Source organism: Nycticebus coucang, chromosome 20 (assembly GCF_027406575.1).
Source record: "Nycticebus coucang isolate mNycCou1 chromosome 20, mNycCou1.pri, whole genome shotgun sequence".
NCBI lineage: Eukaryota > Metazoa > Chordata > Mammalia > Primates > Lorisidae > Nycticebus > Nycticebus coucang.
This window is the reverse complement of record NC_069799.1, coordinates 7,898,018-7,908,761: the sequence shown is the minus strand read 5'-3', so window position 1 is coordinate 7,908,761 and position 10,744 is coordinate 7,898,018. Positions and strand designations below refer to the sequence as shown.

Below are 10,744 nucleotides of genomic sequence, written 5' to 3'. Positions count from 1 at the left end.
CAGATCTCTCACCTGCTCAGGCTGAGTGCGAGGCTCCATTTCACTCTAAATATATTTTCCTTCTTCTTAAATTAGAATATAATCTAGAGCAGCGGTTCTCAACCTGCGGGCCGTGACCCCTTTTTAACAATGAAAATACATTGCAGCATTAGGAAGGTTAAGAACCACTGATCTAGAGTCAGACTTTTTTTTTTTTTTTTGAGACAGAGTCTCTTTCTGTCACCCTGGGTAGAGTGCTGTGGCATCACAGCTCACAGCAACCTCACACTCCTGGGGTCAAGTGATTCTTTTGCCTCAGCCTCCCAAGTAGCTGGGACTATAGGCACTAGCACAATGCCCATCTCATTTTTCTATTTTTTATAGTAGAGACGGGGTCTTGCTCTTGCTCAGGCTGGTTTCAAACTCCTGAGCTCAAGCGATCCACCTGCCTCAGCCTCCTAGAGTGCTCGGATTACAAGTGTGAGCCACCACTCCTGGCCTTAAAGCCAAACTTTTTGGCACCAGACACCAATTTCACGAAAGACCATTTTTCCCCGGGGCTGGGGGTGGTGTGGGATGGGGCAGGAGGCGGAGCTTAGGCAGTGATGTCAGCAATGGGGAAGGCTGTGGATGCGGAAATGCACAGGAAGCTTCCTGGCTAGCCCAGCTAGCCCTGCTCCTGAAAGGAGATTAACCAGAACCTTTTTGGCACCGGGGACCTGTTTCATGAAAGACAAGTTTTCCACGGACTGGAGGCTGAGGGTAGATGAGACAGCAGACAGAGCTGAGGTAGTGATGTTGTGTCCCCAGCAGGCCACCAACCCATGCCAGACCCAGAGGCATCTACACAGCCCCAGGATGTCAGCCCCTCACAGTGTCAAAGCCAGAATGGGCAGAGTAGAGTCTTAAAACACTTTGGTCTTTGCGGCTATTATTGTGACTATTACTGCTCTAAGCAGAAAGTCTTGATGCCTCAGTGTCTGTAGGAAACTTTGCTCTTGTAACTTAATTACTCAGGTTCTCCCTGTCTCCTGGTGTGAAAAAGAGAGATGATTGGATCCATCTTTCCACTGGATTGAGTCCATGTTTCCACTGAACGAACAAGATATTTTAAACACACAGTATTTTCTATCAATAGAATAAACTCCCAAAGCAGAAGGAAAAAAAAATCATCTTCTCAAAGAGAATACACAGAGACATGCACACGTGAGTGCATGCCCACCACACAGACACACAGACACACTTACAGGAGGCCCTGCCTAACATCTCATGGCTCACCTTGAAATAGCCACGGAAAATAAGTTGCTTCAAACAGTGCTTAGCAAAGCAAAACCGAACATTCTAAAAGCCGATTTTCATCCCAATGGAAATTAATAAGATTTTAAAGAGAAATTAAAATCAGTTTTACTCCAGCATCCTTGCTTGGATTTCCTCGACTATTGCTTAGTTTCAGAGTTAGACAGCCTTACAGATTTTTCACAAAGTTGTCTGTATTTACATAGGGCTAACGTCCCTCGCATGGACCGTGGTGACTAGCAATTAAGAGTCTACAGACTGGGCTGGTCACCGTCATTCCTTCTCCCTCTCTATAGACTGTTTGTTTGCTAGCCAGTTTATGGGGCCTTGGTGTGTGTCACACTTTATGGGGGCAAGACATGATTGCAAGAGGGACTTTGCCTAACAATTGCAATCAATGTAACCTGGCTTATTGTACACTCAATGAATCCCCAACAATAAATATATATATTATATATATATATATAATATATATATATATATATATATATAATATATATATACTAGCAGACACAACCGACTCTGCTGGCTCTGACAAAGCGCTAACATGCTTTTATTTGATCTGCTAATCCCAAAGCTAACGTTTGAGTGTGGTGTGTTTTTAATCAAATCCTCAGTATGCTGAGCAGCCAGCCCAGTGCATGCAATCCTTTCTGAGTCATAAGGGCCGCCTCAGCCTGCAGCTACTGTCTCGATTTCACAGAACCATAGATTTTTAGAGCTGGAAGAGACCTGAGGTTATTCGTGACTTGACCTCCAAGCCACTTTAAAATCGTTGCTTGAAACATTGTGATCTGGAACTCTGTTGCTAAATCCTTATATTCTTTAAAGGAAATGAAACCTCTGTTCCAGATGCTTTTATAGGGCAGCTTGTTAAAGGATTGTTTGGCGGAAGCTTTTTATTTATTTATTTTTTTTTTTTTTTTTTTTTTTTTTGTGGTGCATCTCACAGACACATTTATTCATGCCATGAGTACATGCTACTTATACAAGTACACAGGGACAGTCCATGTGACACAGCTTTGCTTAGCTCTACGGGTCCATCTCTTGTGTGCTCCAAGTGAGGCTGGTTAGTGATGACCATGAGCAGGTGCAGGAGCTTTCAAAGCTTTACTTCTTTTATCAGCACTCCTGATTTTATAAACAATGAAGCTCATCAACCCCATTCCGATCCAGATCTCCTGGTAAACTTCAGTATAGTAAGGTTTCATGGGGACCCACACATTTTTAATAATGCTTTGAAGCATCTCAACGCCAAAGCAACGGCTGGACCCAGCAGAGGTCCACAGCCAGATATTGTTAAAGGTCACCGCGTGCGCCCGGAAGCTTTTTATGCTTACAAAGTGGGTGAATTTTTGAGACTTTTAACAAATACTGGTCAAGAAATTATTTTCTACGAATGAATAAAATTGGTTAAAAGGAAGAAGGAAAGGAAACTAACCTTTGCTGAGTTCCTAACTGGTACCAGGTAACTACTTACAGCAACTCTTTTTTGCCTTTGAAGACAGCTGTTGTCCCCATTTTAGAGATGAAGAAACAGAGGCCCAAAGAGTTTAAAAGTGACCTGCTTAACATCTCAGAGTTAGTGAATGACAAAGCTGAGATCTAAACCCACGTCCATCAGGCTCCGTTCATGGCTATTATTCTGTTTATGTTATCAAACTGTTACCCCTGAGTGTTATTCAAATATCTAAATAGAAAAGCATCTCACGAGCCTCCACCTGGCTACATGGCATAGGGAATGTTCCCATTCTGGTGAATCTTCAAAGCAGTGTGTTCAAAAATCTAAAAGAAAAGGGCTCATATTTTCTTCTATTTGGATGCTTGATCATTATGCAAATGCTTCTCTACTTACAAAGCATCATTAAGTTGAAAATATCAGTCGGAAAAGCATTTAATACACCCACCCTACAGAAAATGATAGCTTAGCCTAGACTATCTTAAACATGCTCTGACACTTACTTTAGCCGACAGTGGGGCAAAAGTGTCTACTACAAAGCAAATTGTACAACAAAGTATTGAATATCTCATGCGATTTATCAAATGCTGTTTAAAAAGTAAAAAACAGCATACCCAGTGTCTGGGTACTCGGAGTATGGTGTCTACTAAGTATATATCACTTGTGCACCATCATAAAGCCAAAACATGTTTAGGCCAAACCATTGTAAATTGGGGACCATCTGCAATTGAATGTACAGTGGTTCCTTCATATCAGAAAACAAAGTCTACTCTTAAGCCCAAAAGCTGGAGGTTGCTGTGAGCTATGACACCACAGCACTGTACCGAGGGCAACAAAGTAGGACTTTGTCTCAAAAAAAAAAAAAAAAAAATTAAAAGATTACTCCTTTAATAATGCTGTTCCCGAAAATTGTAAGAGTACAAGGGGAAAGACCAACCAAAATAGACGCTGAGTATACACAGAGAATTCTGATAACAAGGCAAGGCCTGTGTGTCAGAGGGCAGGTTGATGGCTGGAGGGCTTTCAGACAACCTGAAACACAGAAATATGTTTTTCCCTGAAGATCAAAACGCCTCTGAAATTAGTACTGTCAACAACATCTGGCCTTCCTTCAGCTCTAATTTACACAGAAGACCTCCCCCCAAAAAAAACAAAATAAAAAACAAGAGAGTGATAGGCCTTCCCCTTATGCCCAAGCTGCCAGAAAGAAAAAGAAAAAGAGAGAGAGAGAATTAATAAGATTTCCCCTGAATCCAGAAACAATCAATATCTTTGCATTCTCTTATTGTGTCCTGTAAAACTGATATTTACTTGCAGTGCTGTTTGGATCAGATTCTACCTCACTTCTTTCCAATACACTTCTACCTCAAACTGGCATGACCAAGATTACAAGATTCTGACTTGGCACCCGTTGCTCAGTGGTTAGGGTGCCAGCCACATACACCGAGGCTGGCAGGTTCCAACCTGACCTGGGCCTGCTAAACAATGACAACTACAACAAAAAAATAGGCAGGCATTGTGGCAGGCACCTGTAGTCCCAGCTACTTGGGAGGCTGAGGCAAGAGAATCACTTAAGCCTAAGAGTTTGAGGTTGCTGTGAGCTGTAATGCTACAGCACTCCACCGAGGGCAACAAAGTGAGACTCCGTCTCAAAAAAAAAAAAGATTACAAGGTGTTATGTGGAAGGAGGCTTCTGGAGAGATGTAAAGAAACATCAGCCCACATACTGAAAATACCTATCTTGTCTCCAAAGTGGTATTGAAAATCAAAAGTTAGTAGTAAGGTTGAAGTCCCTGAGAATGATTTCTGTTCCAATAGTCATTGTCAAATAAGCACTTAATTTCAATGTTTCTGTAAGCTTACTGCTCTGTTAAGATAAAGTCATATCTCATGGATCTTAACATAAGGAGTTCTGCAATACTCACGATATAGTGAGCTACATCAATGAAAAATAATGGTCACTACCAAGAAAAGTCTTTCTTATCCAGTATCTTTTCATCTTTGTATTCATCAGTAACTTCCCTGCCCTGTTCAACTCCCTGACCCTCTCGGCTGCCTCTTCCCTGGCTCAGCACCCGACTATGTGACCACCCGATCCCTCATCTTTGCCCAAGGCCAGTTTTGGTTCTGCTCATTCCCGGGAAAATGAATGCCCTACCTTTCCACCCATGATGCAGTTAAGCACAGAACTTCCGACTCCTGGGATTCAGCTCTCCCTGTCTCTGAAAGGGTTACTCTCTTATTCTCAGCTGGGTAACTTACTTTGCTAAGGCTTACTTCTCTTTCTTCCTTTAATTGCTTTCTTGATACATCCAGCTAAAGTCAGATCATGTTATTAAAGAATCTGGGATGTGTGACTGGTGAACAGCAATTTATTTTTCTCACCCTTTGGAAATGTTTCCTGTGGATGGTTTTCACTCAGTGACCCAAATAATAAGAGTCCCGTCATGCAGCGGAGGAGGCAAACAGAGAAGGGTCTGTGTCCCCACTGGAGCAGGCGTGGCCTTAATCAGAAATATCCAGCTTATGGTTTCCCTAAATACAAAAGATGAAACAGAAATTTCCGGAAAACCATATAGAGGATGCCAGATTTTTAAAAACCCATTAATTAGGGGAAGGGAGAGAAATTCTTTTTAAACATTCGTGTTAAATCATTTGACTCTGAAATTGAAGCAGGACACTCGAATGTGGAAATATTCAAATGTGTGGTTTTATTAGGGCGTATTTAGATTTTTCAAGCAGGAGGCTACTTTTTGAAAGTTCTTGACTCTGCATAATAGGAATCCATTTGGCCAACCACTTTTCCCTCCTCCAATTTGAGTCCATTTGTGTTCCAAAGGATTTTTAATCTGTACATTTACGATTCATTTGTGTTTAACTTGTCAAAATGTGAAGAGCTGTTCAAAACAAAAGAAGCCTTTGGATTCTGATGCTTATATAGTTATTTTATTCTTAGAATCAGAAAGCTATACTTTTGCAGAGAATCAACCATCTGATACATCTTATACATCAGATGTGAGAAATGATAGGGCTCAAGTAGATCATAGGTCTTTTGCTATTACTTTGAATTTCAAACTACAAGCGTACATGTACAAGTAAGCCTTAAACAATTTTTTAAGCAAATCGTGTACTTCAAATGGTGATTTCTCTTATGTGAAGATTCTAACTTATTCTTTCCTTGCAGGGTTACTATGCAATGTTGTTCAAGTTGTGCACTGCACAATTCCAGGAAGGACCATTCTGAAAAACAGCACAACTGTTCATAGTGTGTCTGCTTCCTTGCATTCTTAATTCTTGTTTTCTTTCTCAACTCAAAATTCAGGCAAGAGCATCATCTGGAAATATCACCAACCTGCAATATCTTTACTGAGTACTGAGTACAGCAAAAATTCTATCTTGACTTGTCAGATTTGAAAGAAACTGCAAGGGCTTAAAGATATTCTAAGGTGGTTAGTGTCTGGTCAATTTGTAATCAGGCTTTGGGTTTAATTCTACATTTAATTAATTACTAGATGTATGTCTTTGGAGAGGTTCCCTTACCTCTGGAATATGTTTATATTCTGATGAAAAATTGGGACAACTTTTATTTACCTTGGAGGTGTCAGTACTGTGCAGAGCTCACCAATGTAGCAAGGTAGGGTCTCTGTAAGGGCTGGGTGTGGAGAGCTCCCAGAGTCCACTGCAGGACAGGAGGGAGGGGTTCTCAGAGTCCATTGAGGGACAGGAGGGAGAGGGGCTCTCAGAGTCCATTGAGGGACAGGAAGGAGAAGGGCTCTCAGAGTCCACTGCAGGACAGGAGGGAGGGGCTCTCAGAGTCCATTGAGGGACAGGAGGGAGAGGGGCTCTCAGAGTCCACTGCAGGACAGGAGGGGGAGGGGCTCTCAGAGTCCACTGTGGGATAGGAGGGAGGGAGAGGGGCTCTCAGAGTCCATTGAGAGCAGGAGGGAGAGGGGCTCTCAGAGTCCACTGTGGGACAGGAGGGAGGGAGAAGTGCTTGGAACTGTCAGGCAGGAGAGAGACCATCAGAGGGTTTGTGAAGATAGCCACTTGGTGTAGCAAATCTTCTGGGCTGCCTGCAGGTGGGGTGTAGACTGGTGGTAGGTCAGATGAAGAACGTGCCACACAGAAGTTGGTAAGAGGGCGGCTGTGAGTGCTGAGGGCTGCAGGCTTCCCTCTCACCCAGTTCACCTTGCTGTGCCAATGGCAAACCCTAAAAGAACTGAACTGGATCAGGCAATTATAAGAGTAAAGAATATGGTACATTTAATGTTCCCAGAACTGTGCCCGAACCCCCTATGAGATCAGCCTGTGTTAGTTCCCTATAGCTCTTTTTAGGGGGTGGATTCACATCACTGTGGCAAATAAAGAAGCAAGCTTCATGGAGGACCTAATTCATAAACTCCCACTTGCCGAATGAGTTGGGACTTGCTGAGCGTGTTGATCTTCCCTGCATTGTTCCCTGGTGGAATCTGCCTCCCCTGCCTTGGTGTGACCTAGAGGGGCTCATGGTCACAGGATCCTGCACCAACAACCATGGGGAAAGACACGGGGTCCAAGCTTCCCCGAGGTCCTTTCTCCCTGGAGACAGAGATTGGTCTAACAGGGGACACAACCCAAAGAGGGCCACTCAGAGTACTTTTCTAGGAACTCACTGGATGCCAAGAAAGAAAGAATTGCTGCCTCTATGATTGCAAGCAAAAGGTCCTGCCTTTTGGGGACCATATCAAAGGAAAAGCGAGTCAACAGATGAAGAGAAAGCAGCTATCACCTGGATCCTATTGTGTCCAAAGCCCTAGATTTTTCAGCTCTATAGACAATTAATTAATCCTAATTGAGTTTCTATCCCTTATAATCAATAGACCTAACAGCTTGGCAGGGATTATCCTTGGGGATTAAAGTTTACCACAAAATATATTTAAAAAAACATGTTATTTCCCCTTCCCATTTTTAGTGTAGATTTTAGTTTATTTTTAAAAAATAAATTAGGCTTTTCTGTCCTGTACTTTTGGATGACAAGTCATTGTGATTTTTTTTCGCAGGTACCCTGGGGACACTCCAGATGTCCTCAGTATAATAATCCTTCTGTCCTGATGGGAAAACGAGAGAACTGATGCAATTATGGGTGACCTCCTGGCCAGTGGGAATAGCACTGGGTTGATGTAGGCACAGGTGTCGCCTATTCCCAGAGTCTCAGGTGCCATAACCACCAAGGGAGCGGAGAGTTGAGATCCAGTCTTGTGGCAGGGTAGCAGGCCCTCCCAGGATCATTGGGCAAAGGAAGGATCCAAATGACTTGTCTAACAGAGAAGGGTGTAGAGGTCTCTATCTAGAGCCTCAGCATCAAGTCAGGAGAATCAAAAGGTTGAAGGGACAGCGGATTCTATAGGGAGAGCAGGACGGAAGGCCTGAGAGGAAGCCCTCCCACTGCGGGGTCTGCACGCTCTCCATCCAGTGGGAGTGAAGGACAGTGGAGTCAGGCGGCGAGGCTCGGACAGACAGCTCTCGGGCATGTATTGCTCTCTGGCCTATAATCACAGCATAACCATGCAAATAGAACAAACGCTTACAGGGACTAAACACCCATCCCTTTACTAATTCATTTCTCAGCACACTTTCGTGTATCATAACCAATCATTTATCAAGCATGTAGCACATTCATAGTGTGGTGCTGGAGGACGGGCTGCAGAGAGACACAGGAGTGGTCTTCATCGTCTGGGAGGAGCACCTGAGGGGGCTGTCTGGACACGAGCACAGGTGACTAGCACAGGTGGCTGTGTGGGACAGTTAGCACCACAAAGGCTCCGACAGCAAAGACTACCACACTTCTCGGGATGGGGACGTTACTCTCGGGGTATCAGGAGAGGCCTCCTGGAAGTGGGTATCAAGCAGGAGGGAGTCACGATGGCGGAGGGCACCATGGGGGGTTGGGCAGCAGACTGCCCTCTACCATGTGTAGCTATGTGGCTCTGATCAGTTTTTAGCTGCTCTGAATCTCATTTTCCTCCTTCATAGAGGAAAGGAGAATACTAAATCAGCTAATCCTGAGAGAAGCTCAGAGGAGGGGATGCACCTGCCCCTCCCTGTCCCTGACCTGGCAGAGGGAGGGAAGGCAGCAGGGTCCCCACCCACAGGAGGGCTGGCCAGTAGCTCTGGGCTGAAATAGGCTCCTGTGGTTTCCAGATTCCAAGGTGGCTCAAGAGGAGCAAAAATGACCAAGAGGGACAAAAAGACACCTTGTGGTGAGAGCAAGGGACATCCTGGCATCTGGTTGGGCAGGGGGTCAGCAATCTTTCCCATTTGCCTTCTAAGTACGAATAGGATTTGTGTAACTCTGAGGACCAGATGCCAAATGCCTCCCCCATCCTTGGTGATAGCAACATGCCCCAAGAACTCAGATATCACTCCGAGGAAAATGGGGCCAACACCCTGGACTAGCTGAGAATGGGCAAGGGCACAGGCAGGGGCCCAAAAGAGGAACTCACTCTTTTAGAATATGTGAAAGGTTACATCAACAAACTCTGGAGTTTCTGAGTTATAATTTAGGAAACTGATTTTCGGCTTTCTTCTCTCCCTTTCCCCAACATTTCCAAGAACGGATATGAATGGAATCGATTGAAAGCAGAAAACTGCCAGGTGCAGCCGGGCTGTCACGGATCTGCCTGCACAGCTGTAAAAATAATTCAAAGCACATGTTTCTCCCCATGGCAGGAAAGTCATTTTTCTTCCACATAGAAAGGACATCACATTAAAACAAAATCATTTTTATAAACTTCCATCTATGACTCCTCACACCAGAGAAGTTGACACAATTATGAGTCATCTGTGACCAATTTTTGGAAGCTGTGAAAATGGAACCAAGTGTCCCACTTATGCACAAGTGGAGTGTGTGTCCTCCAGGGAGGTGGAAATGTCTCTCTCACTAGTGACATTTAAGAAAATGGTAGGGACAGCTATCACTCAGCGCAGGTTGGCTGCACAGCTGCCCCAAGGCAGTGTCACTGTTGCTGAGAGCAGGGACAGGGAGGGTTCCCAGGGCTCAAGGAAATAGGTCAGGGTTGACAGCAGCAGCTGGCTCTCTCTGCCTCCCCAACCCACCCTCTCCCTGGCGCTGCCCGGGCCCCTGTCCCCCCACACAGCAATGTTGGCTGCTCTTTTTCCTCCGCCTTCCTAATTCCTGTGTCAGGTTGACAGGAACACAAATCTCAAATGCCTCCCCAGATAGATAAACCAAAAAAACTTTCCAAGCCGAACATTCAAGCCTCACTGCTGATTTCCCCGAATTTAATTTTTTTTAACCTAGATGCCAAGATTTTATGTTAGACCATGGACAATTTGGAGTCTGCATTGGTTTCTTGAGCTTGACTTAACAAAGGCAGAGAAATGCTATTGTGATTCTGAAAATGTCCTAGCTCCTCATTTATCTAGTATCATGAAAAGTGAAATCTTAAAAAAAAATGAAATGTCATATATCAGTACCTTTAATGAATAATTGATATTTACCCTGTAAGCTTAAAAATCCCATCTAAAATGCCTCAGCCCCTGGTAAGAGTCATCTCCACATTCCTTGGTGAGCTGGGACGGCTGTATTGGACCCCGGGGCTGAGGGGTGCGGTGTAGGAGGGCTGGTGAGAGTCCCCACTCTAGTTCCTGCAGACCCCCAGGCTGGTCTAAGTGGTGAGGCATCTGTTCGTCACATCCCATGCGAGAGAATCCCACAGATGACACACAGCTGGGCCCAGTCGGGTCTCATAGAAACTGGGAACCATTCCGGGGTAACAGCAGGAGAGTAACGCCTGGGGCCAAGCTGGGCCTGGAAGCAGAGTGAGGAAGGGCGGCTGTCAGTACAGACGTGACCTACAGCTGTGAAGCCAGGTGAGGGATGCAGGCAGGGAGAGACACGAAGGCTGACGGCCTTTGGAGCTGGGTTTGTCTGCAGCCTGTGGCTGTCCCTGCCCGCCCTCTGGCACATCCCTTGTGTGCTGGCGGCTTCTTGAAGGGCTTGGGTGATTT

The 10,744-nt window shown here is 44.8% G+C and overlaps 1 protein-coding gene across 1 annotated transcript; it reads right to left on the bottom strand.

Annotated features, from left to right (window-relative positions):
- Positions 1-2,194: 2,194 nt before the first annotated feature.
- LOC128572845 (ATP synthase subunit ATP5MJ, mitochondrial) lies at positions 2,195-2,588 on the bottom strand. Its single transcript, XM_053572954.1, has one exon. The coding sequence runs from the start codon at positions 2,520-2,522 to the stop codon at positions 2,346-2,348; it is 177 nt and encodes a 58-aa protein (XP_053428929.1). The 5' UTR covers positions 2,523-2,588; the 3' UTR covers positions 2,195-2,345.
- Positions 2,589-10,744: the final 8,156 nt, after the last annotated feature.